This window comes from Heterodontus francisci, chromosome 1 (genome assembly GCF_036365525.1).
Source record: "Heterodontus francisci isolate sHetFra1 chromosome 1, sHetFra1.hap1, whole genome shotgun sequence".
Classification (NCBI taxonomy): Eukaryota; Metazoa; Chordata; class Chondrichthyes; order Heterodontiformes; family Heterodontidae; genus Heterodontus; species Heterodontus francisci.
The window spans coordinates 211,821,560-211,848,711 of record NC_090371.1 but is presented as its reverse complement, the minus strand read 5'-3'; the positions used below and the strand labels follow the sequence as shown (position 1 = coordinate 211,848,711).

General features: G+C 48.4%; 1 protein-coding gene across 3 annotated transcripts in view; it reads left to right on the top strand.

The window, feature by feature from the left end:
- Nucleotides 1-27,152, top strand: part of arhgap10 (Rho GTPase activating protein 10) — a 270,345-nt gene that overhangs the window by 115,251 nt on the left and 127,942 nt on the right. For all 3 annotated transcript variants that reach the window (XM_068041246.1, XM_068041258.1, XM_068041249.1), the window contains one exon: nt 1,994-2,095. In XM_068041246.1, the coding sequence (XP_067897347.1) occupies nt 1,994-2,095 (102 nt within the window). The remainder of the gene's footprint in view (nt 1-1,993; nt 2,096-27,152) is intronic.

Sequence of the window (27,152 nt, the reverse complement as noted above, 5' to 3'; positions counted from 1 at the left end):
ATTCCAAGCTCAGGGCCTTGGCAGCTGAAGACATGGCCATCAATAGTGGGGTGACAAAGTTGGGAATATTCAAGAGGCCAGAATTAGAGTAGGGGAGTCGAGTTCGAGGAGTTAGGGAGAGGCGAAGTTTAATGCACTTCCTGTTTATGTATTCGTGTTAATTAAAGGCACATTAGTTTAAAAAAAAATTATTAGAATATTTATTTAACTTAGTTACCTGTACCCTTTTAATCATTCAGCAACATATTAATTATGGATAAATAAAATTATATTTTAATGGCCCTGAAATTCTGCTGGGATTCTCTCGGTCTCCTGCTATTCCTTTGGTGAGAGACCAGCAGAACAAGCTGAGAAATAGCACCATCTGTGGCTTATGCTGTTTTCCTGGAGGTTCTACTGGTCTTACATTTGAGCACATAACAATCTAAGCTGAACTGTAGTTCAGTACTGGAGGACTGCTGTATTGGCAGAGGTGCTGTCTTCATGAAAATGGTATTTTTTGTTATTTGTCCATGGGATGTGAGCATTGGTGGCAAGACCTGCATTTGCTGCCCATCCCTAATTACCCTTAAGAAAGTGGTGCTGAGACGTCTGCTTGAACCTCTTGAGTCCACAGGGTGTAGGTACACCCATAGTACTGTTAGGAAGGGAATTCCAAGTTTTTGACCCACTGACAGTGAAGGAACAGGGATTTGTTCCAAGTCAGGATGGTGTGTAGCTTGTTGGGGAACTTGCAGTTGGTGGTATTCCCATGCGTCTGCTGCCCTTGTCCTTCTAGGTGGTAGCGGTTCTGGATTTGAAAGGTGCTGTCAGACGTTTGGCGAGTTGCTGCAATGCATCTTGTAGATGGTACACACTGCTTCCACTGTGCACTTGTGGTAGAGAGAGTGAATGTTGAAGGTCGTGGATGGGGTGCCAATCAAGCGGGATGCTTTGTTCTGGATGGTTTTGAGCTTATTGAGTATTGTTGGAGCTGCACTCATCCAGGCAAGTGGAGGGTATTCCATCACACTCCTGACTTGTGCCTTGTCGATGGTGGACAGGCTTTTGGGATATGAAGTATACTTCTTGATTTTGTTTTGGGAGAGAGAACTAAAAGCACACTTTTCATCATGATGACATACAAATTAATGATTTTGATATGGATTATGTTTTGTATAGTGTATTCTGCAAACTTTCATTCATTTAGAGTTTTACCACAAAAACAATGCCCCTTTCATACATTTGTAAGCAAGACAAAATGTTCTTGTACATTTTTTTCTCCATCGCAATTGCTGTCAGCCAAGCCATCTATATTTTTGGAAAAGAGGAATAGCCATTAACCATTGGAACTAAGTTTAATTTATTTTGTGCTATGAAAGAAAAATGGTTGTTTACGTCCATCATTGGAAGAAATGACGGGCTTCCCATCTGTAGTTACAAGAAGTTACACTGTATTTATTTATTTAGAGATTCAGCACTGAAACAGGCCCTTCGGCCCACCGAGTCTGTGCCGACCAAGAACCACCCATTTATACTAACCCTCCAGTAATCCCATATTCCCTACCACCTACCTACACTAGGGGCAATTTACAATGGCCAATTTACCTATCACCTGCAAGTCTTTCGCTGTGGGAGGAAACCGGAGCACCCGGCGAAAACCCATGCGGTCACAGGGAGAACTTGCAAACTCCGCACAGGCAGTACCCAGAATCGAACCCGGGTCCCTGGAGCTGTGAGGCTGTGGTGCTAACCACTGGGCCACTGTGCCGCCGTTGTAGTGCAGCAAAAAGAATAAATACGTTTTTCCTGTCATCCAAATAGCAATGTTAGTTAACAGGCAGTTTTTAATTGCTGATATGCTTGCTCATTTAGACATAACCCAAGACTATCCAATAAATGGACCTTTCTTCCTCTTCACAATGAAATGTGGGTGGCTTTCTTACAGCTTTATTTCTGGTGCCAGCTAGAATATTTTGATACAATTTCTGCCAATTGTTTTATTTACTTGCAGGAAGAAAAGAAAAAGTATGACAAAGAAACTGAGAAATACTACAGCACATTGGAAAAACATGTCAATTTGTCAGCAAGGAAGAAAGAAGCATTGTTGTTAGAGGTAAACTCACAACATTTGAATGCTGTTGCAAAAAAACATTTTAACTTTACCTCAGGAGCATGCTTCAGTTTGTAATTTCAAATGTTGACATTTCCTGAACAAATATTCTTGGGAATACTAATGAGGTATTAAAGAATATTAATGCAGTTAATCAGGTGTTTTCAAAAAGCAAACCACTCTTTAGTTGTGAATCTGAGATTCAGTTTGCAAGATGATTGGCAGGTATTTTAAGCAGTATTTTTAAACAGTATAAAGCACTTTCATGTCATGCCATATTTGCAGCAATAGAACAATGTCTTCAATTAAGGACATTTAATAGAGTCGATGAAGCTTTATTAATGTAGGAGCTTGAAGGAATGCATATTACATCTGAGCATAATATTCCGTTTGGGAGCTGAATTAGTACAAGAATTAGTTGTCACTTGTAATTATTAACGTGGCAAATCAAGAAAACGCAAATTTCATTTAGTTTCCAAAATCAGAGGTCCTAAAAGTGAGTTGGTTACATTTTACTATCAACAGGCAGGAGCAGACACAGGTAGACCAGGTCAAGGAGTAGAGGAGCATAGTGTAATAGCGAAAAAGGTTGAAACAAAGAATCACAGAATTGTTAGAGTGTAGAAGGCCATTCAGCCCATCGTGTCCGCACCAGCTTTCCGAATGAGCAATTCAGCTAATGTCATTTCCCTGCCTTCTCCCCGTAACCCTGCACATTCTTTCTTTTCAGATAACAGTCTAATTCCCTCTTGAAGGTTTTTGAAGGTCTTGATTGAACTTGCCTCCAGCACGCTTTCAGGCAGTGCATTCCAGATCCTAACCACTCGCTGCGTGAAAAAAAGTTTTTCCTCCTGTCGCTTTTGCGTCTTTTGCCAATCATTTTAAATCTGTGCCCTCTCGTTCTTGATCCTTTCACGAGTGGGAACAGTTTTACTCTATCTACTCTGTCTAGACCTCTTATGAATACCTCTATTAAATCTCTTTTCAGCCTTCTCTTCTCCAAGGAAAACAGTCCCAACTTCTCCAATCAATCTTCATAATTGAAGTTTCTCATCCCTGGAATCACTCTCATGAATTTTTTTATGCACCCTCTGTAACGCCTTCACATCTTTCATAAGCCTGGCTCCCAGAACTGGACACAATACCCCAGCTGAGGCTGAAATAGTGTCTAATACAAGTTCAACATAACCTCCTTGTTCTTGTACTCTATACCCCTATTAATAAAGCCCAGGATATTGTATGCTCTATTAACCGCTCTCTCAACCTGAACTGCCACCTTCAGTGACTTATACACATATACCCCCCAGGTCCCTCTGCTCCTGCATCCCCTTCAGAGTTGTACCCTTTATGCTATATTATTGCTCCATGTTCTTCCTACCAAAATGAATCACTTCACATTTCTCTGCATTGAATTTCATCTGCCACTTGACCACACATTCCACACCTTGTCTATGTCCTTTTGAAGTTTTACACTACCCTCACAGTACACAATTGTTCCAAGTTTTGTAACATCTGCAGATTTTTAAATTGTGCCCTGTACACCAAGGTCTAGGTCATTAATATATATTGGGAAGAGCAAGGGTCCCAACACTGACCCCCTAGGGAACTCCACTACAAACTTCCTCTAGTCCAAAAAAAAATCCATTAATCACTACTCTCTGCTTCCTGTCGCTCAGCCAATTTTATATCCATGTTGCTACTGTCCCTTTTATTGCTCAGAAGTCTGTCGTGCGGCATTTTATCACATGTCTTTTGGAAGTCCATGTATGCCACGTCAACAGAATTACCCTCATCAACCCTCTCTGTTACCTCTTCAAATAAACTCCAGAAAGTTAGTTAAACACAATTTTCTTTTAACAAATCTATGCTGGCCTTCCTTAATTAACCTGCATTTGTCCATGTGACTATTAATTTGGTACCGAATTATTGTTTCGAGAGGTTTCCTCACTACCAAAGTTAAACTGACTGGCCTGTAGTTGCTGGGCTTATTTTTACATCCTTTTTTGAACAAGGGTGTAACATTTGCAATTCTTCAGTCCTCTGGCACCAACCTTGAGTCTAAGCAAGACTGAAAAATTGCAGCGAGTGCCTCTGCAATTTCCACTCTCACTTCCCTCAGTGTCCTTGGATGCATCTCCTCCATCCCTGGTACCTTATCAACTTTAAGTATAGACAGCCTATCTAATACTTCCTCCTAATCAATTTTAAATCCTTCTAGTGCATTAATTACCTCCTCTTTCACTGTGGTCTGGGTAACATCATCTTCCTTGGTAAAGACAAATGCAAAGTATTCACTTAATACCTCAGCTATGCCCCCTGCCTCCATGCGTACATCCCCTTTTGGTCCCTAAACGGCCCTACTCCTCATTTTACCACCTTTTTACTATTTATATGCTATTATAAGATTTGGGGATTCCCTTTTAAGTTAACTGCCAGTCTCTTTTCATATTCTTTCTTTGCTTTTTCACTTTCCGTCTGAACTTTCCACATTCAGCCAGATTCTCCATTGTATTATCCACCTGACATCTGTCATAAGCACACCAGTTCTTCTTCTTTATTTCTATCTCTTTTGTCAGCCAGAGCTCTGGATTTATTTGTCCTACTTTTCCCCTTCGAGGGAATATACCTTGACTGTGCCTGAACTATCTCTTCTTTGAAAGTAACCCATTGTTCAGCTACTGTTTTTCCTGCCAACTTTTGATTCCAGTTTATTCGCCCCAGCTCCATTCTTACCCCATGGAAGTTGGCTTTTCCCCAGTTCATTCTTCTTACTCTAGTTTGTTCTTTGTCGTTTTCCAAAACCAACCTAAACCTTCTGATACAATGATCACTGTCCCCTAAATGTTCTCCTACTGACACTTGATCCACTTGGCCCACCTCATTCACAAGGACCAGGTCTAGCAGTGCCTCCTTCCTCGTTGGACTGGAAACATACTGCTGTAGAAAACTTTCCTGAACATACTCCAGGGACTCTTACCCCTCTCTGCTCTTTACACTACTACTATCCCAGTCTATATTTGGATAATTGAAGTCCCCCATTATAACTATATAATTCTTATATCTCCGTGAAACTTCCTTGCAACTTTGTTCCTCTTTATCCTTTCCACTAGTTGCTGGCTTATAGACTACACCGAGCAATGTATTTGCGCCTTTTTTGTTCCTTAGCTCTAGGCAATTAGATTCCGTCATTGAGCCCTCAGGGATATTCTCTGTCTCCAGCACTGCACCACTGTCCTTAATGAATACTGCCACTCCTCCACCAGGACCACGACTGCTAGATGCTTCGTTCTCGTTGTTTCCCGCCACTCTCCCAGTGGACTCTCCCTTTCTCCATGCTGTTTTTAAGTCCTGCTCTGCTCTCGTTGTTTCCCGCCGCTCTCTGAGTGAACGCTTGCTCACTCAGGTACAAACTTTGTGTTGGACGGTGGGGGAGGTTTGGTTTAAATCTTTAATGCATGTTGGACATGGATTTTTAGTTGCGGGTTTGGTTAGGTGCGCGGTGGCGGTGCTTGGATTTTTAGTCATGTAGTTGTTGTGTTATGTGGATCAGATTCCCTGTTCTGAAAGGTTCAATATCCCTCAATTTACCATCTTATGACCACCTCCAGGCGCGTATCCATTGTCTCTCGAGATAAGGAGGCCCAAAGAAAGAAGAAGAAAAAGATTACATCAGCACACGAATGGACAGCGCACATTGTAATCTGTCCATTAAAGCCCCATCCATAGCTTTCGATTCAGTTCAATCTGGTGTTCCCTAAAATCCCTAACCAGCTGGTTACTAACTCAATGTTTTTATACAAATATACAAAATCTTGGCAGAATGTTTTGCTGTAAAGGAAATGGAACACAGTTAGAATGAATTGGGCAAATATAATTTTATCATTGGTTTTCTTTTTCTTGGCATTAATGTGTTTCTTGAAATATGTGTCCAGTCCCTGAGGGCACTGGTTTCAATGTTATTTCACTATGCTTCACATGCAGCTATGAGAAAAAGACCAGTATAGCTATGAGAAACCTTTGAGTATTTGTCCTGAGGAGTCAATTGATTCTTGTGCAAAAATCCGATAAGGATTAGGGGTGAAAATGCAGTCACAGTGCTGTTAACTTAACGCAGACCAGTGTTCCCATTATTGTTGTGATGCACAACTACTTGCCGAAGGAAGCTGCTCAGGTTCCTTTCACTGCATTTTATTAATTCTGCTTGAATTTGTAGGACAAATACTTTTCTGCCTTTGGCCACCTTTCCTTCCACGAGGTAAAAGGTGCTCGGGGGTTGGGGCGTTCTTTCTCTTGATATTTGTACAGTATTCGACGTGGTGGGACATAGTTCTGATTTTTGAAATGCTTTCTTAGTTCTGCAATCAGATTGATGTGTTTAGGTTGTAGGGAAAAGAAAAGATTTCACAGTGCAGTATTTTTGTATCCCTCGCATGGTTAGATGCCCTTGGTCGTGCAAGTTGTACATGGTCTGTTGAAGACGATGGTCAGAATGGCTTTTCTATATTTTACTTACTTTGGTCTTATTGCAGAATGTAAAAAACAATATGTTTTTCAAGCAATCTGCCCATCAAACTCTTCTGCGTGCTTTGAAAATGGAAATACTTCAGTTAACTTAAAGATTTCTTGAAGAAAATTCATTACATCTTGGCTCACTTACAAGCCAGCAATGAGATTGTTATTTAGTACATTGTACTTGCTTTGAAGTCGTTCTGCCCCAGTATAATGAATTTTCATTTTGTATAGATTGGTCATTTTCACTTTACCATAAAGTTGGTGACAAATAAGTATATGTAGCCTAACACTATAATTCTTCCGAACAGATGAAGGCAACAATTTTGTACTTCTGAGTAATGTAACACAAAGTTACACAATGTTATTTACTCAGGCCAGAATATATTAAGGTGATTAATAATCCTCAGATGTCTAAATATATTGCCTTGAAAATTGTACATGTAACTGAGAAAGTGGTGATTAACTCTGAAATTTCACTGGCAACTGCAATGGCGAACACATGGTGAAAAATGTAATTGTTTTATTTTGTTTTATACATAAAGTGCAGTAAAAGTTTCTTTTGAAGAATGAATAGTAAGAAAAAATACAAATGCTGGCAACTTGAAATAAAACTAGGTAATGCTAGAAATATTTGGGTCAGTCAGTGAGAAAAGACAAGATGTGATGTTTCAGAGGTGTACACTTCAGAACTGAAGAGTATGAGATAGTTAGGCATTGTAGTAACATTTCAGAAAAAGGGAGCAAGTGAGGGTGAGATAGGCCAATCACAATGAGGATGCTAATGGATTGACCCCCTAATCTGCAAATTGTTCAGTAGCAACTTACATGATCTAAAAGAGATGAAGAGAGCTGGGAAATGGCCACACACAAACAAAGGAGAAAAGAATGAAGAAGGTGGGAGGAAGCAAGTTACAACTGCAGCAAATCTGAAATTAAAACATACAATGGTAACAAAACAGTGGGTTTATTAGTCCTGAGAGACATAACACACAGACTTCATCCTAAACATTTACCAGCCATACCTCCCCTAGTCACTGAAAGGCACCCCCTCCATCCCCCAAATATTATAAACATCCCCCGCTGTTAGGATAATGCAGGATAAAAAGTAAATGGTGCGCATCTTTCCCAAAACTTGCTGTTTGAACCTCTCCAGATGAGGTTTCTACCCCTTCCTCAGCAATGAAATGGCCCTAACCAAAATCACAAATGATCCTCTGTAATTGTGGGGCATTATCCCTCCTTGACCTCTCTGTAGCCTTGACATAGTCGATCACACCATCCTCCTCCAATGCTTCTCTTTCATTGTCTAGCTGAGTGGAACTACCTCAGTTGAACACAAGAAATAGGAGCAGGAGTGGGCTATACAGCAGCCCCTTGAGCCACTTGGCCATTCAATAAGACATCAATTCCACTTTCCCGCCCTGTCCCCATAATCACTTGATTCCCTTAGTGCCCAAACATCAATTGGTCTTAGTCTTGAATATACTCAACGACTGGCCATCTACAGCCATCTGGGCTAGGGAATTACAAAGATTCACAATCCTCTGAGTGAAGAAATCTTTCCTCACAGCAGTCCTAAATGGCCAACCCCTTATCCTGAGACTCTGACCCTTAGTTCTAGACTCTCCAACCAGGAAAAACAGCTTCTCAGCATCTACCCTGCCAAGCCCTCTAAGAAGTTTGTATGTTTCAATGAAATCACCTTTCATTCTTCTAAACTCCAGTGAATATAGGCTCATTCTACTCAATTGTTCCTCATAGGACAACGCTCTCATCCCAGAGGTTCCACTCTTACTTATTCAACCCATCCAGAGTATCTCCAGCAATGGCTTCTATACACATCCTTGCACTGTTGTCTCTGAAGTCAGTCAAGGATCTATCCTTGGGCTCATCCTCTTTCTCATCTACTGTTGCCTCCTGCAACACCATCTGCAAGCTGTCTGTTGCATTCCAGATAGCCAGGTGGTGAAGGATAGAACGAGAGCCCAGTCTTTACATACATATAAGTTTTCATTTACAGAGACACACATTACAAAAATGCATCTCCAAACCCAACCCACACAGTTTCAGTCTGTTACTATATAAATATATAGGAGCACAAGTGAATCCCCAGTTAATGCCCACCACCTGAATATAACTAAACATCCAATTAATTTACAAGTAACACAAGCATGGGCTCAACTTCCACATATATACAGATGACACCCAACTTTACCTCTTCATCATATGTTTCAACCCCTCTACAGTCTGTATAGTCAGATTGCTCATCTGATATCCAGTTGCAGATGAGCTACAGTTTTCTCCAGTTAAACATGGGAAAACTGAAGCCATAGTCTTTGGCTTCCACCACAAACTCTGTGCCCTTTACATTCTTTCCACCCCCTTTCTGCCACTGTCTCAAGCTGAACTAGGCTGCTCACAATCTTGATGTCCTATTTGACTAACTTGAGTTTCTGACCTCATATCCTGTTCTTCACAAAGACTGCACATTTTCATCTCCGTCACATTCGTCTTCCCATTGCTATCTCCAGATTCGATTGGTCTCTTGGCCAGTCTTCCATCCTCTGTTATCTTCAGTTTATACAAATTTTGGTGTTTGTATCCAATCCTGCACCATGTCACCATCGCTCCTGTAATTGCTGACCTACATTGGCTCCTGGTTTGCCAACGCCTCAAATTAAAAATCTCATCCTTGTGTTTAAATCACTTCATGGCCTCTTCCTCCCTCTAAGCTCCTCCACCGATCCCACCCTGCCCACCAAACTGCCAAGCTCTCTGTTCCTCCCACTCTGGTCTCCTGTGCATTTCCCTCCCTTCATTCAGGCATTGGCAGCTGTGCCTTAGATGCCTAGGCCCCCATTCCTCCAAAACCCTTACCCGAAATATCATCTTTAACATCTTTCTTTAAACTTACTTCTTGGTCCACACTTTTGGGCACCCCTCCTAATATTCTGTCCTTTGGCTTAGCACAATTTTTTCCAAGTGCCTCTGTGAAGTGTTTTTCAACATCATAGGTGTTTTTTAAATGCAATTAATAGCAGTGTTAATAGTAAAAGTCATATTAGTAATATAGCTAAAATTTAAAACTATTAAAGTCATTGTTCACACCAGCCAGTGGTAATCTGTTCAGCAGGCAGGTGTTGTGCCTGAAACTTGCATTGAGCCTGGTTGACCAGTAAAGGAGAGGAGAGCAGAGAGAGAAGTCAGAGTGGGAGGTAGAATTCGGTGAGGTCAGGGTTGCACTTACAGGAAATGGAATGATTGGCAAACTAGTAATCTTTTATGTATTTTGTCTCCCTGATGCAGAAGAGACAATATTTGTGAGCAGCTAAAATATATACTAGATTAGAAGATCATAGAATGTTTACAGCACAGAGGGAGGCCGTTCGGCCCTTTTGTGTCCATGCTGACTCACTGCATGAGCGATCCAGCTGGTCCCACTCCCCTGCCCTTTCCTCGTAACCCTGCAATTTTTTTTCTCTTCAGGTGCTTATCCAATTCACTTTTGAAAAACTGTCTCCACCACACTCTCAGACAGTACACTCCAGGTCCTAACCACTTACTACATAAACAAGTTTTTCCTCATGTTGTCATTGGTTATTTTGCCATTCATCTTATATCCGTGTCCTTTGGTTTTTAAATCTTCCCACAATGGGAACAGTTTCTCCCTATCCACTCTGTCTGGCATGAAAAAACACTGGCGGGCAAGATAAAGGAAAATCCCGAGGCGTTATATAAGTATATTAAGGGTGAGAAGATAACCAGGGTAAGATTAGGGCCCATTAGGGACCAAAGTGGCAATGTGTGTGTGGAGCCGGAGGATGTAGGTGAAGTTTTAAATGATTCCTCTCCATCTGTGTTCACTATGGAGAAGGACGATGTAGGTGTAGAGATCAAGGAGGGGGATTGTGATATAATTGAACAAATTAGCATTGAAAGGGAGGAGATATTAGTGGTTTTAGAGGGTTTAAAAGTGGATAAATCCCCAGGCCCAGATGAGATGTATCCCAGGCTGTTATGTGAGGCACGGGAGGAGATTGCAGGGGCACTGACACTAATTTTCAAATCCTCTCTGGCCACAGAAGAGGTATCGGAGGACAGTGAATGTGATAGCTTTATTCAAGAAGGGCAGTAGGGATAAACCAGGGAATTACAGGCCGGTGAGTCTAACATCAGTGGCAGGGAAACTATTGGAAAAAAGTCTGAGGGACAGGATTAATCTCCACTTGGAGAGGCAGGGATTAATCAGGGATAGTCAGCATGGCTTTGTCAGGGGGAGATCCTGTCTAACAAATTTGATTGAATTTTTCGAGGAGGTGACTAGATATGTAGATGAGGGTAAAGCAGCTAATGTAGTATACGTGGACTTCAGTAAGGCTTTTGATAAGGTCCCGCATGGGAGATTGGTTAAGAAGGTAAGAGCCCATCGGATGCAGGGCAATTTGGCAAATTGGATCCAAAATTGGCTTAGTGGCAGGAGGCAGAGGGTGATGGTCGAGAGTTGTTTTTGCGATTGGAAGCCTGAGACCAGTGGTGTACTGCAGGGATCAGTGCTGCGACCCTTGCTGTTTGTAGTGTACATTAATGATTTAAATGAGAATATAGGAGGTATGATCAGGAATTTTGCAGATGACACAAAATTGGTGGTGTCGTAAATGGTGAGGAGGAAAGCCTTAGATTACAGGATGATATAGATGGGCTGGTAAGATGGGCAGAGCAGTGGCAAATGGAATTTAATCCTGAGAAGTGTGAGGTGATGCATTTTGGGAGGACTAACAAGGAAAGGGAATGTACAATGGATGGTAGGACCCTAGGAAGTACAGAGGGACCTTGGTGTACTTGTCCATAGATCACTGAAGGCAGCAGCACAGGTAGATAAGGTGGTTAGGAAGGCATATGGGATACTAGCCTTTATTAGCTGAGGCATAGAATATAAGAGCAGGAAGGTTATGGTGGAACTGTATAAAATGCTAGTTAGGCCACAGCTGGAGTACTGTGTACAGTTCTGGTCGCCACACTATAGGAAGGATGTGATTGCATTGGAGAGGGTACAGAGCAGATTCACCAGGATGTTGCCTGGGCTGGAGCATTTCAGCTATAAAGAGAGACTGGATAGGCTAGGGTTGTTTTCCTTAGAGCAGAGAAGGCTGAGGGGGGACCTGATTGATGTATACAAAATTATGAGGGGCATAGATAGGAAGAAATATGTTCCCTTAGTGGAGGTGTCAATAACCAGGGGGCATAGCTTTAAGGTAAGGGGCAGGAGGTTTAGAGGGGATTTGAGGAAAACGTTTTTCACCCAGAGGGTGGTTGGAATCTGGAACGCACTGCCTGAAGAGGTGGTAGAGGCAGGAACCCTCACAACATTTAAGAAGTATTTAGATGAGCACTTGAAATGCCATAGCATACAAGGCTACGGGCCAAGTGCTGGAAAATGGGATTAGAATAGATAGGTGTTTGATGGCCGGCATGGACACGATGGGCCTGTTTCTTGCTGTATGACTCTGAGCCCACGTGATTTTGACCTCCTCTATCAAATCTCCGCTCAACCTTTTCTTCGCTAAGGACAACAACCCTCAGCTTCTCCAAACTATCCACATAACTGAAATTCCTCATCTCTGGAACCATTCTCATAAATCATTTCTGCACCCTCTCGAAAGCCTTCACATAGTTCCTAAAGTGCGGTGCCCAGAATTGGACACAATACTCCAGTTGAGGCCGAAACAGTGCTTTATAAAGGTTCATCTTGACTTCCTTGCTTTTGTACTATATAAGTCCAGGATCCTGTATGCCTTTTCAATCACTTTCTCAACCTACCCTACCAACATCAACTATTTGTGCACATACACTACCCCTCAGGTCTCTCTGCACCTGCAGCCCCCTTTAGAATTGTATCCTCTGTTTTGTATCATACTTCCTACCAAAATGTATCACTTCACACTGCTCTGCATTAAATTTCGTCTGCTGTGTGTCTGACCATTCCATCAGCCTGTCTATGTCCTCTTGAAATCTATCACCATCCTCCTCACAGTTGACAATTTCAAGTTTTAGGTCATCTGCAGATTTTGAAATAGTGCCCTGTACACCCAAGTCTCAGTCAATAATATATATTAAGAAAAGCAGCGGTCCTAGTACCGACCTCTGGGCAACCCCACTGTATAACTTCCTTCAGTTCAAAAAACAAGTATTCACCACTACTCTGTTTCCTGTCACTCAGCCCACTTTGTATCTGTGCTGTCACTGTCCTTTTATTCCATGGACTTCAGGAGGAGGACACAAAGAGGCTGCAAAGTGATATGGACAGGTTAAGCGAGTGGACAACATGGTTGTAGATGGAGTATAATGTGGGGAAGTGTGAGATTATTCACTTTGGTAGGAAGAATAGAAAAGCACCATTTTTTTTTTTAAAGGTATGAAGCTTCTAAATGTTGATGTTCAGAGAGACTTGAGTATACTCACACCAGGAACACACAGTTAACATTTAGGTACAACCAATTCGGAAGGTAAATGGCATGTTGGCCTTTATCACAAGAGGATTGGGGTACAAGAATAAGGAAGTCTTCTGTAGGGCTTTGGTGAGATCACAACTGGAGTACTGTGGGCAGTTTTGGTCTCTGTATCTAAAGAAGGATATAGTTGCCTTGGAGGCAATACAGCAAAGGTTCACTGGATTGCTTCCTGGGGTGAGAGGCTTGCCCAAGGACGAGAGGCTGAGCAAATTTAGAAGAATGGGAGGTGATCTCATTGAAACACACAAGGTTCTGAAGGGGCTTTACAGGATAGGCACTGAGAGATTGTTTCCCCTGGCTGGGGAATTTAGAACAGGTACACAGTGTTAGGATAAGGGGTACATTGTTTAGGACTGAGACGAGAAGAGATTCCTGCACTCAAAGGGTTGTGAATCCTTTGAATTCTCTACCCCAGAGGGATGTGCATCCTCCATCATTGAGCATATTTAAGGCTGAGCTGGACAGATTTTTGGTCTCTTGGGAATTAAGGGAAATGGGGAGCAGAGTTGAGGCAGTAGATCAGCCATGATTATATTGAATTGTGGAGCAGGCTCTAATGGCCAAATGGTCTACTCCTGCTCATATTTCTTATGTTATGATTTTAAGCTTGGTTGTCCAACAGACGGCCCAGGGGCCAGAATCCAGCCCGCCAATCGTGGTGTATTTTGATTCAGCTCACCAATCCTGATGCCGTCAATCAGGGGGCTGACCGATGGGTGCGTGTGGGGTGGTGAGCAAACCGAGACAGTGGCGGGGTGTGCGGGTCAACATGCTGAGACTGTGGGGGGAGCGGAGTGAACACACAGACTTTTGAGGGGGTGGGGGTGGGAGGGGAGCACACTGAGACTGGGGGGGGTGAAGCACGCTGAGACATGGGGGGGGGAGGGGAGCACGCTGAGACTGGGGGGGGGGAAGGGGAGCACGCTGAGACTGCGGGGGGGGGGGAGGGAAGGGGAGCATGCTGAGACTGCGGGGGGGGAGGGGAGCACGCTGAGACTGGGGGGGGTGAAGCACGCTGAGACATGGGGGGAGGGAAGGGGAGCACGCTGAGACTGCGGGGGGGGGGGTGGGGAAGGGGAGCAGGCTGAGACTGTGGGGTGGGGGAAGGGGAGCACGCTGAGACTGCGGGGGGGGAGGGAAGGGGAGCACGCTGAGACTGTGGGGTGGGGGAAGGGGAGCAGGCTGAGACTGCGGGGTGGGGGAAGGGGAGCACGCTGAGACTGTAGGGGAGGGGAGCGCGCTGAGACTGGGGAGGGAGGGGAGGGGAGGGGAGCACGCTGAGACTGCGGGATGGGGTGTGCACGCTGAGACTGGGGGGGGCATGGGAGGGGAGCACGCTGAGATTGTAGGGGAGGGGAGGGTGAGGGGAGCATGCTGAGACTGCGGGATGGGGTGTGCACGCTGAGACTGGAGGGGAGGGGAGCACGCTGAGACTGGGGGGGAGGGGAGGGGAGCACGCTGAGACTGCGGGGGAGGGGAGGGGGAGGGGAGCACGCTGAGACTGCGGGGGAGGGGAAGGGGAGGGGAGCACGCTGAGACTGCGGGGGAGGGGAGGGGGAGGGGAGCACGCTGAGACTGCGGGATGGGGTGTGCACGCTGCGACGGAGGGGGCAGGGTGGGGAGGGGAGCACGCTGACTGTTGGGGAGGGGAGCGCGCTGAGACTGGAGGGGGAGGGGAGCACGCTGAGACTGCGGGGGAGGGGAGGGTGAGGGGAGCGCGCTGAGACTGGAGGGGAGGGGGAGCGGGATGAGACTGGAGGGGGAGGGGAGCGCGCTGAGACTGCGGGGGAGGGGAGGGGGAGCGCGCTGAGACTGCGGGATGGGGTGTGCATGCTGAGACTGGGGGGGGGGAGGGGTGGGGAGGACGCTGAGATTGGGTTGAGGGGGGGGGGAACACACTGTGGGATGGGGTGTGCATGCTAAGACGGCGAGCGGGGAGGGGAGCACGCTGAGACACGGTGGGGGGGAGGGGAGCACGCTGAGACTGCGGGGGGGGGAGGGGAGCACGCTGAGACGGTTGGGGGGAGGGGAGCGCACTGAGACTGGGGGGGGAGGGGAGGGGGAGCACGCTGAGACACGGTGGGGGGGAGGGGAGCACGCTGAGACTGCGGGGGGGGGAGGGGAGCACGCTGAGACGGTGGGGGGGAGGGGAGGGGAGCGCACTGAGACTGGGGGGGGAGGGGAGGGGGAGCACGCTGAGACTGGGGGGAGGGGAGCACGCTGAGACTGCGGGATGGGGTGTGCACGCTGAGACTGGGGTGGAGGGGGAGTGCGCTGAGACTGGAGGGGAGGGGAGGGGGAGAGCGCTGAGACTGGAGGGGAGGGGATGGGGTGTGCACGCTGAGACTGGGGGGGGAGGGGGAGTGCGCTGAGACTGGAGGGGAGGGGAGGGGGAGTGCGCTGAGACTGGAGGGGAGCGGGAGTGCGATGAGACTGGGGGGGGGCAGGGGAGGGGAGCACGCTGAGACTGGGAGGGAGGGGAGCACGCTGAGACTGCGGGGGGGGGGGAGGGGAGCACGCTGAGACTGCGGGGGGGGGGAAGGGGCGCACGCTGAGACTGGGAGGGAGGGGAGCACGCTGAGACTGCGGGGGGGGTGGGGGGAGGGGAGCACGCTGAGACTGCGGGGTGGGGAAGGGGAGCACGCTGAGACTGCGGGGGAGTGGAAGGGGAGCACGCTGAGACTGCGGAGGGAGGGGAGTACGCTGAGACTGCAGGGGAGTGGAAGGGGAGCACGCTGAGACTGCGGGGGAGTGGAAGGGGAGCACGCTGAGACTGCGGGGGGGTTGGGAAGGGCAGCACGCTGAGACTGCGGTGGGGGGGGGAAGGGGAGCACGCTGAGACTGCGGGGGGGGGTGGAAGGGGAGCACGCTGAGACTGCGGGGGGGGGGTGGAAGGGGAGCACGCTGAGACTGCGGGGTGGGGAAGGGGAGCACGCTGAGACTGGGGGGGGAGGGGAGTACGCTGAGACTGCGGTGGGGGGAGGGGGTGCACGCTGAAACTGCAGGGGAGGGGAAGGGGAGCACGCTGAGACTGCGGGGGTGGGTGGGAAGTGGAGTACGCTGAGACTGCGGGGTGGGGTGTGCACGCTGAGACTGGGGGGGGGAGGGGAGGGGAGCACGCTGAGACTGCGGGGGAGGGGAGGGAGAGGGGAGCACGCTGAGTCTGCGGGGGAGGGGAGGGAGAGGGGAGCACGCTGAGTCTGCGGGATGGGGTGTGCACGCTGAGACTGCGGGGGGAGGGGAGGGGAGGACGCTGAGACTGGGTTGGGGGGGTGTGCACGCTGTGTCTGTGGGATGGGGTGTGCACGCTGAGACTGGGGGCTGGGGAGGGGAGCACGCTGAGACACGGGGGGTGAGGGGAGCACGCTGAGACTGCGGGGGGGGGAAGGGGCGCACGCTGAGACTGCGGGGGGGGGGTGCAGGGGAGCACGCTGAGACTGCGGGGGGTGAGGGGAGCACGCTGAAACTGCATGGGAGGGGAAGGGGAGTACGCTGAGACTGCGGGGGAGGGGAGCGCGCTGAAACTGCAGGGGGGGAAGGGGAGCACGCTGAGACTGCGGAGGAGGGGGGAGTACGCTGAGGACTGCGGTGGGGGGGGAAGGGGAGCACGCTGAGACTGCGGGGGGGGGAGGGGAGCACGCTGAAACTGCAGGGGAGGGGAAGGGGAGCACGCTGAGACTGCGGGGGGGTTGGGTAGGGGAGTACGCTGAGACTGCGGTGGGGGGGAGGGGAGCACGCTGAGACTGCGGAGGGGGGGAGTACGCTGAGACTGCGGTGGGGGGGGGAAGGGGAGCACGCTGAGACTGCGGGGGGGGGGTGGAAGGGGAGCACGCTGAGACTGCGGGGTGGGGAAGGGGAGCACGCTGAGACTGGGGGGGGAGGGGAGTACGCTGAGACTGCGGTGGGGGGAGGGGTGCACGCTGAAACTGCAGGGGAGGGGAAGGGGAGCACGCTGAGACTGCGGGGGTGGGTGGGAAGTGGAGTACGCTGAGACTGCGGGGTGGGGTGTGCACGCTGAGACTGGGGGGGGGAGGGGAGGGGAGCACGCTGAGACTGCGGGGGAGGGGAGGGAGAGGGGAGCACGCTGAGTCTGCGGGGGAGGGGAGGGAGAGGGGAGCACGCTGAGTCTGCGGGATGGGGTGTGCACGCTGAGACTGCGGGGGGAGGGGAGGGGAGGACGCTGAGACTGGGTTGGGGGGGTGTGCACGCTGTGTCTGTGGGATGGGGTGTGCACGCTGAGACTGGGGGCTGGGGAGGGGAGCACGCTGAGACGCGGGGGGGGGAAGGGGCGCACGCTGAGACTGCGGGGGGGGAAGGGGCGCACGCTGAGACTGCGGGGGGGGGGTGCAGGGGAGCACGCTGAGACTGCGGGGGGTGAGGGGAGCACGCTGAAACTGCATGGGAGGGGAAGGGGAGTACGCTGAGACTGCGGGGGAGGGGAGCGCGCTGAAACTGCAGGGGGGGAAGGGGAGCACGCTGAGACTGCGGGGGGGTTGGGTAGGGGAGTACGCTGAGACTGCGGTGGGGGGGAGGGGAGCACGCTGAGACTGCGGAGGGGGGGGAGTACGCTGAGACTGCGGTGGGGGGAGGGGAGCACGCTGAAACTGCAGGGGAGGGGAAGGGGAGCACGCTGAGACTGCGGGGGGGTTGGGTAGGGGAGCACGCTGAGACTGCGGGGGGGGTGAGGGGAGCACGCTGAGACTGCGGGGGAGGGGAGCATGCTGAGACTGCGGTGGGGGTGGAAGGGGAGCACGCTGAGACTGCGGGGGAGGGGAGCATGCTGAGACTGCGGTGGGGGTGGAAGGGGAGCACGCTGAGACTGCGGGGTGGGGAAGGGGAGCACGCTGAGACTGCGGGGGGAGGGGGGCATGCTGAGACTGCGGGGGGGGGTGGAAGGGGAGCACGCTGAGACTGCGGGGTGGGGAAGGGGAGCACGCTGAGACTGCGGGGGGGGGGGGGAGGGGAGCACGCTGAGACTGCGGGGGGGGGGGGAGGGGAGCACGCTGAGACTGCAGGGGAGGGGAGCACGCTGAGACTGCGGGGGAGGGGAGGGGAGCACGCTGAGACTGCGGAGGGAGGGGAGTACGCTGAGACTGCAGGGGAGTGGAAGGGGAGCATGCTGAGCCTGCGGGGGGGTTGGGAAGGGCAGCACGCTGAGACTGCGGTGGGGGGGGAAGGGGAGCACGCTGAGACTGCGGGGGGGGGTGGAAGGGGAGCACGCTGAGACTGCGGGGTGGGGAAGGGGAGCACGCTGAGACTGGGGGGGGAGGGGAGTACGCTGAGACTGCGGTGGGGGGAGGGGTGCACGCTGAAACTGCAGGGGAGGGGAAGGGGAGCACGCTGAGACTGCGGGGGTGGGTGGGAAGTGGAGTACGCTGAGACTGCGGGGTGGGGTGTGCACGCTGAGACTGGGGGGGGGAGGGGAGGGGAGCACGCTGAGACTGCGGGGGAGGGGAGGGAGAGGGGAGCACGCTGAGTCTGCGGGATGGGGTGTGCACGCTGAGACTGCGGGGGGAGGGGAGGGGAGCACGCTGAGACTGGGTTGGGGGGGTGTGCACGCTGTGTCTGTGGGATGGGGTGTGCACGCTGAGACTGGGGGCTGGGGAGGGGAGCACGCTGAGACGCGGGGGGGGGAAGGGGCGCACGCTGAGACTGCGGGGGAGGAAGGGGCGCACGCTGAGACTGCGGGGGTGGGGTGCAGGGGAGCACGCTGAGACTGCGGGGGGGGAGGGGAGCACGCTGAAACTGCATGGGAGGGGAAGGGGAGTACGCTGAGACTGCGGGGGAGGGGAGGGGAGCACGCTGAGACTGCGGAGGGAGGGGAGTACGCTGAGACTGCGGTAGGGGGAGGGGAGCACGCTGAAACTGCAGGGGAGGGGAAGGGGAGCACGCTGAGACTGCGGAAGGGGGGGGAGTACGCTGATACTGCGGTGGGGGGGAGGGGAGCACGCTGAGACTGCGGAGGGGGGGGAGTACGCTGAGACTGCGGTGGGGGGAGGGGAGCACGCTGAAACTGCAGGGGAGGGGAAGGGGAGCACGCTGAGACTGCGGGGGGGTTGGGTAGGGGAGTACGCTGAGACTGCGGTCGGGGGGGAAGGGGAGCACGCTGAGACTGCGGGGGGGTGAGGGGAGCACGCTGAGACTGCGGGGGAGGGGAGCATGCTGAGACTGCGGTGGGGGTGGAAGGGGAGCACGCTGAGACTGCGGGGTGGGGGAAGGGGAGCACGCTGAGACTGCGGGGGGAGGGGAGCATGCTGAGACTGCGGGGGGGGTGGAAGGGGAGCACGCTGAGACTGCGGGGTGGGGAAGGGGAGCACGCTGAGACTGCGGGGGGAGGGGAGCACGCTGAGACTGGTGGGGGAGGGGAGTACGCTGAGACTGCGGTGGGGGGAGGGGTGCACGCTGAAACTGCAGGGGAGGGGAAGGGGAGCACGCTGAAACTGCAGGGGCTGGGTGGGAAGTGGAGCACGCTGAGACTGCGGGGTGGGGGGGAGCACGCTGAGACTGCGGGGGGAGGGGAGCACGCTGAGATTGCGGGGGGAGGGGAGCACGCTGAGACTGTGGGGGAGGGGAGGGTGAGAACGCTGAGACTGTGGGGGGGGGGGGGAGGGGAGCACGCTGAGATTGCGGGGGAGGGGAGGACGCTGAGACTGTGGGATGGGGTGTGCACGCTGAGACTTTGCGGGGGAGAGTGGTGAGCACACGGAGACGGGGGGCGGGGAGTGGGGGGAGATCTCGCTGTTTTGATTAGAGTACAATAAATCTCTAATGCCTTTATCTTTTTACAATTTGCTCATGGGCCCCCTGTGCTGGATAGAATTTGGAATGTGGCCCCTCGCAGAAAAAGATTGGACGCCATTGATCTTAAGTCATTTTCTTCAACTTTGTTAACAAGCCTATTATGTGGCACTGTATCAATGCCATTTGAAAGTCCATGCCAACCACATCAACAGCATTCCCCTCATCAACCCTCTGTGCTACCTCATCAAAATATTCAATTAAATTCGTTAAACATGATTTGCCTTTAACAAAGCCATGCTTGTTTTCCTTAAGTAATCCACACTTGTCCAAGTGACTAAATTTTGTCCCAGATTATCGTTTCTGAAAGATTTCACACCATCGAGCTTAAACTGACTGGCCTGTAATTCCTGGGTTTATCCTTTCACTCTTTTGAACAAAGGTGTAACATTGGCAATTCTCCTATCCTCTGGCACCACGCCCATATCTAAGGAGGATTGGAAGATTATAGTCAGTACCTCTGCAATTTCCACCCATACTTCCCTCAACATCCTCAGATGCATCCCATCTGGTCCTGATGACTTATCAACTTTAATACCTCCTCTTTATCAATTTTTAGCCCATCTTGTTTCTCCACTTCCTCCTCTTTCACTATGACAGGGGAATGGGATTGACTGGATTGCTCTGGGGAGCTGGCATAGACTGGATGGGCCAAATAGCCTCCTTCTGTGCCATAAATGACTCTATGACTTCACCAACATCCTCTTCCTTGGTGAAGATAGATGCATAGTATTCATTTATTGCCTCCATGCATAGATCCCCTCATTGACCCCACCCCTCCTCTTACTACCCTTTACTATTCTATAGGCATATAAATAGACTTTTGGATTCCCTTTTATGTTAGCTACCTGTCTCTTCTCATACTCTCTCTTTGCATCCTTTTTCACTTCCTCTCTAAACTTTCTATATTCAGCCTGGCACTCACGTATTATCAACCTGATATTTATTCTATGCCCCCTATTTCTGCTTCACCTTACTCTCTATTTCTCTCATCATCCAGGGAGCTCTCCCTTTGGTTACCCTACCTTTCCCCGTCGACTGTACCCAAACCATCTCCTCTTGAAAGGCAGCCCATTGTTTCTTTCGAGTTTTTTTCCTGCCAATATTTGATTCCAATTTAACTGGACCAGGTCTGTTTTCACCCCATTAAAATGGCCCTCCCGCAATGAAGTATTTTCACTCTAAATTGCTCCTTGTCCTTTTCCATAGCTAACCTAAACCTGATGATACTGTGATCACTGTTCCCTAAATGTTCCCCTATTCACACGATCCACTTGACCAAGCTCATTCCCCAGGATCAGATTCAGTGATTGGGCTGGAAATGTACTGATCAAGAAAATTCTCCTGAATATAATTCAGAAACTTTCCCCTCTTTGCCCTTTAGACTATTACTATCCCAGTCGATGTTAGGATAATTAAAGCCCTCCCCATTGTCCAAATCTATAGTTTTTGCACCTCTCTGTAATTTTCCTGCAAACTTGCTCCTTTACATCTTTCCCATTATAGAATATACATAGATTACGATATCGAATAAAAGTAATGTTTGGGGCTCTGTGCAGTAGTCTGCAAGGAGGTAAATGGACATGTTCGTGACCAGGGCAGGTAGTGATAATGGAAGAATGAACAGGGCTATCATGGAGAGACAGTTCCTCCAGAAAGTGGAGAGGGGCTGGAGGGGAAAATGTGTTTGGTGCTGCGAGTGTTAGATGATCTTGTGAATATGGGGGCTGATGGTTTGAAGATGATGACTAGGGAGAGCCTGCTGTTGTGAGAGGAGAGGGTAAGAATAGAGCCCTGGGAAATAGGGTGGACATGATCAAATGTCCTGTGCAACGCTTTGGAGGGGAAAACTCACTGAGGAAAAAGGAGGACCATTTTAGAAGCTCTGATGCGGAATGTGGAGTCATCAGAACAAATGTGAAGAAGAGACTGGAGAAAGTTACAGGAAATAAGATGGAAAGAAACATAACCCAAGTAATTGTTGGTGACAGCAGGCTTGTAATAGACATCAGTGAGAAGCCCATCACTAGAGATGGAGAGAGAAGTCGAGGAAGGGGACAGAAGAATCTGAGTTGGACAATGTGAAGGTGAAGGATTGAAATTGGGCGCACAGTAATTGAAATTCTTCTGATCAGAATGAGAGCTGGAAGTTGCATTAATATAGTCTGACTAGGTTTGGGACAAGAGCGTTCCACATATTCTACAAAATTTGTGGGACTCCTGTGGGCTCCCATAATGACGCCTTTCATTTGGGGCAAGTTCAGCCAGGAGGAGGAAGACGGTGGTACAGGAGAGGGGTTGGTTCAACTACCTGAAGACAATCCGACTGAGGGCCAATATTTTAGAGGGTTGTAGATCCATAGTGAAAAGTTGATGATGGGACCTGGAGAATCTAAAATAATTAAAATAGCACAGTACATCAGACCAGTAATGGATATGAATAAACAGGAAAATTATTTATTGTTTGGCTGTTCCACTGAACTGATTGATCGTCTTGGACAGTTCTATTTGTGTACCTTGGTGATGAGGTCGAAAGACTATGTGGCGTTCGGGGAGATTGAAGGCAGAGATGGTGGAGGGGAGGGTGACATTGGAGGGAAGGAAGTCTCCCAGAGGAGTTGAGATTGGTGGCTGTTGGTGAAATGATAACAATGGCCAGAATTTTACGTTTGGTAGGAGGCCTAGCCCAGGGGCGGGCCTGCCTCCACCGGGCCTGGGAGCCACGCCACGATTTTATGCGCGCGCCCCCCGCCCCCTCACCAAGGCTCTTAATTGGTCTTGTGCTGGACTTCCACCCCCCGAGGCAGGAAGTCCCGCCTCCAAGAGCTTCCGGCCAATCAACGTGCCACAGCTGTCAGTCCCAGCAGTGCGTTGGCCACTGCTGGGAGTGCACGTAGCTTCAGCAACTAGAGGGATGCTGGCCCAGAAACATGACAAGTGTCTGGAGCCTTGCTGGGGACAATCAGCCGGGCTCTGGTGAGTCAAGGAGAGTGGGGGGGGGAGGGGTGCAGTCGGTTGGGGGTAGGTTTTGTATTTTGTAGTGGGAACGGTTGGGCCTTGGGGTGGGGGGTGGGGTGGTTGGCGGCCTCCGTGGGGCACAGGGCGCCCAATCATGAGGGCCCCCCCTCGACTGCAAGGATGTTGTCAGGTTTTACCTGGGGGACCTCAGCCGCTCACTGGCGGCTGGTTAAATACCACCGGCGGCAGGAGGAGGCCCTTAAGTGGCAGTTAATTGGCCAATTAAGGGCCTTGATTGGCTTGGGACGGGCGGACTGTTTCTCACTACCGCCCCTTGTAAAATTGCAGTGAGGGCGGGAAGGCGTTGGGAATGACACCCCCGCCTCCCACTCAATTTTACAAGCAGGCCCCGCCACCAGCCTGCTCCTGTGGAGTGGGCCTAAAATTCCAGCTATACTGTTGAGTAATTGGATTGTGGACCTAAGTGTATTACAAGTGTTTTTTTCACTCTAAAATAGAAAATGTTTGGTGTTTAGCTGTACGTTAGCTATTATATTGCACTTTTCAGAAATCCAGGGTGTCCCAAAGCACTTCGCAACCAATGAAGTACCTTTAAAGTATAATCTCTATTGCAATGTAGGAGTGCTGGAAGTATACTGCAGAAAGCTTTGTGATGTTTTCTTGAGTATCTGCTATAATGCATCAATTTACCTCAAAGCTGACATATAGGGTACTTGGAAATGTAAAAGTGGAATTGCTCAACCATGCCTAAATTATGATTAAATTGTGACATAGTAGATTTACAGTTTCAAGCATGATGTATTTTAAAACTGTTTGAATCTTAGAAATTATGTTTTAGTCTACTTTGAAGTTCAGTCTTATTTTAATTAATATTTTAACAAGGAATTTAGTCCTAATTTTCATTATTGTTCCTAAACTTTAGTCAAGTTTTAGCTTTAGGCTTAATTTTTGTGTCACTTCAATGTAGTGTTAATTTAAAAAAATCAGAATTTCTCATTATTGTTTTGCTTCTCTAACATCTCAGAAGGTCACAGATTTTATTTGCTTGTTTTAATTTCCAGGTCTGTCACCAAAGTTGTGTACTATTGATTCGTTCTCCTTTAGCCCTATAAACAATATTAGTTTTGATCTTGGCTTGAATTTTAGTCCGTTTTAATTATATTCTTGGATTAAAAAAAGGACTAATTTTTTTTCTGGTGAAATGCAACAATTTCTCCAATTACTGTTTTAATCACTTAACAAAAAAGTAATTTTCAGGATATTATATTTTAGTATCATAGTAGGGGAGACAGTGGCGTAGTGGTAATGTAGTCCAGAGATCCAGGCTAATCCCTGGGTACAAGCGTTTAAATCCCATCACGACAGCTAATGGAACATACAAATTGTGAGCAGGAGTAGGCCACTTGAGCCTGCTCCGCTGTTCAACAAGATCAACTCCGCATTCCCGCCTACCCCTGATAACCTTTCACCCCCTTGCTTATCAAGAATCTATCTACCTCTGCCTTAAAAATTTTCAAATACTCTGCTTCCACCACCTTTTGAGGAAGAGAATTCTGAAGACTCATGACCCTCAGAGAAAAAATTTCTCCTCATCTCTGTCTTAAATGGACAACCCTCTATTTTTAAACCGTGACCCCTAGTTCTAGATTCTCCCACAAGGGGAACATCCTTTCCACATCCATCCTGTCAAGATCCCTCAGAATCTTGTATGTTTCAATCAAGTCGCCTCTTACTCTCCTAAACTCCAATGGATACAAGCCTAGCCTGTTAACCTTTCCTCAAGACAACCTGCCCATTCCAGGTATTGGTCGAGTAAACCTTCTCTGAACTGCTTCCAATGCATTTACATCCGTCCTTAAATAAGGAGACCAATACGGAACACAGTACTCCAGATGTGTTCTCACCAATGCCCTGTATAGCTAAACCATAACCTCCCTACTTTTATATTCCATTCCCCTCACAATAAACGATAACATTCTATTAGCTTTCCATATTACTTGCTGTACCTACATACTAACCAGGCACCCAGATCCCTCTGCATCTTAGAGCTCTGAAATCTTTAACCATTTAGATAATATGCTTTTTTAATTTTCTTGCCAAAGTAGAATTCAAATTTAATTAATTCAATTAATTAATAAAAAATCTGGAGTTGAAAGCTAGTCACAATGGTGCTATATAACTTATATAAAAGCCCTTTTGGTTCACTAATGTCCTTTAGGGAAGGAAATCTGCCGTCCTTACCTGGTCTGGCTTGCATGTGACTCCATACCCACAACAATGTGGTTGACTCTTAGCTGCCCTCTAAAATGGCCGAGCAAGCCACTCAGCTGTCAAGGGCAATTAGGGTAGGGCTGGGCAACAAATGCTGGCCTTCCTAGCGACGTCTACATTCCGTGAAAGAATTAAAAAAAACATGATTTTACATGATCTAGCAAATTACGATTTTGCATTAAAATGTTTAATGGTTAACAATAACGTGAATTTATGTATTGCCTTTATAGAAAAATTTTCCACTGCACTTCACACAAATATAGAGAAAAAAGTAGATTCAAATGCATAGGAAGAGATATGAGGGGTGGTCAAAGAAGTGGATTTTAAGGAGATTCTTAAATCAGGCGAGGGAAGTGGAGAAGCAAAAAGGTTTGGGGGAATTCGAGTGCCTGGGCAATCAAAAGCACAGCTGTCAGTGCTGGGGTAGTGAAAAATACAGGACCGACAGCTTAAAATTTAAACTTAATCAGTTTCAAAGAGCTGTGATTAATTTGAAGGTTCCTTTGTTTAGCTCTTTGAAGAATGTTTTAGTTTAAACAATGAGTGCTGATGGCATCGTGGGAAAGTACAAGTTGGAATAATTACTGAATTAAAATCAAACGCAGTTGATTCAGAAGTGCTTTAGATTATTGGTTGTTAATTTGTTATCTCATCCTGTCGGCTCCAGTAACTTGTTGAAGGGATTCCTGTGATAATGTCATGGATGTTTGTTATTTAAACCAAAAACATTTGATCAGCAAATGGTTGAAACAAAACAAAAAACATTTGTATCAACAATTTTTAACTTTCCACTTCAGATTCCACCCTTAAATGTTTTTCAAATGTCTCCCTGCCACCCAACAAAAAATTGAGATTGTATCCACTAACCAAAGATGCGATCTGAGCTATAATTTAAGTTTAGTGAGCATTTTACCTGCGGGGTTAGTGGGTACTTTGCTATAAAGATGGGAGCACATGCATGCCATTGTAACCCTTGTATGATTTTTGTGGCCACATAATTAAATACATATTATTCCAGATGTCAGTTTTAATTGGGTAACCCTTAAACCAAAGCCAAATTGAATGAACTTGTTTAGTTTGTTGCATTTTTTTCTGCAGTCGCTAACAATTCAGATTGACTTGTTGTAAATGTTTTTAAGCATTGGAATTACATACATATAATATACAGCACAGAAACAGGCTATTCAACCCAAACAGTCTGGGCTTCACTCGAGCCCCCCCCCCCCCCCCCACCACCCCAATCCTTCCTCATCTAACTCTATCAGCATAACCCTCTATTCCCTCATATACTTATATATTTATCTAACCTTCCCTTAAATGCATCTATACTAATCGCTTCAACCACTCCCCATGGTAGCAAATTCCATATTCTCATCACTCTCTGGTGAAGAATTTCTTTTGAACTCCCTGTTTGGTTTCTCAGTCACTATCTTATAGTGATAGTCTCTGGTTTTGCTCTGCCCCACAAGTGGAAAGACTCTATTCAGTCACGTCTCAGCCTTCTCTTTTCAAGAGAAAAGAAACCAAGCCTGTTCATCTTTCCTCATAGGTATAACCTCACATTTCTGGTATCGACGTTGTAAAACTTCTTTGCAAACTATCCAGTGCCTCTATATTCTTTTTAGAATATGGCAACCATCTGTAGGAATAACTTGAGTCAGGGAAGGGAAATTAAGGTCTAGACTCCACCCAAAATATCTTGGCTCTGGCTAAATAAAATACATGTGCAAGTAGCTTTACTACAAGGCAGTAAGCGAACCAGTCAAACCACCCATTGTTGGTCAAAACTATAAAATAAAGAACTAACTTGCAATTTATATAGTGCCTTTCACAACCTCAGGATATCCCAAAGTGCTTTACAGCCAGTGAAGTACAATTCCTGTTGAAATGTAGGAAATGCAGCAACCAATTTGTGCACAACATGGTCCCACAAACAGCAATGTGATAATGACCAGATCATCTATTTTAGTGCTGTTGGTTGAGGGATAAGA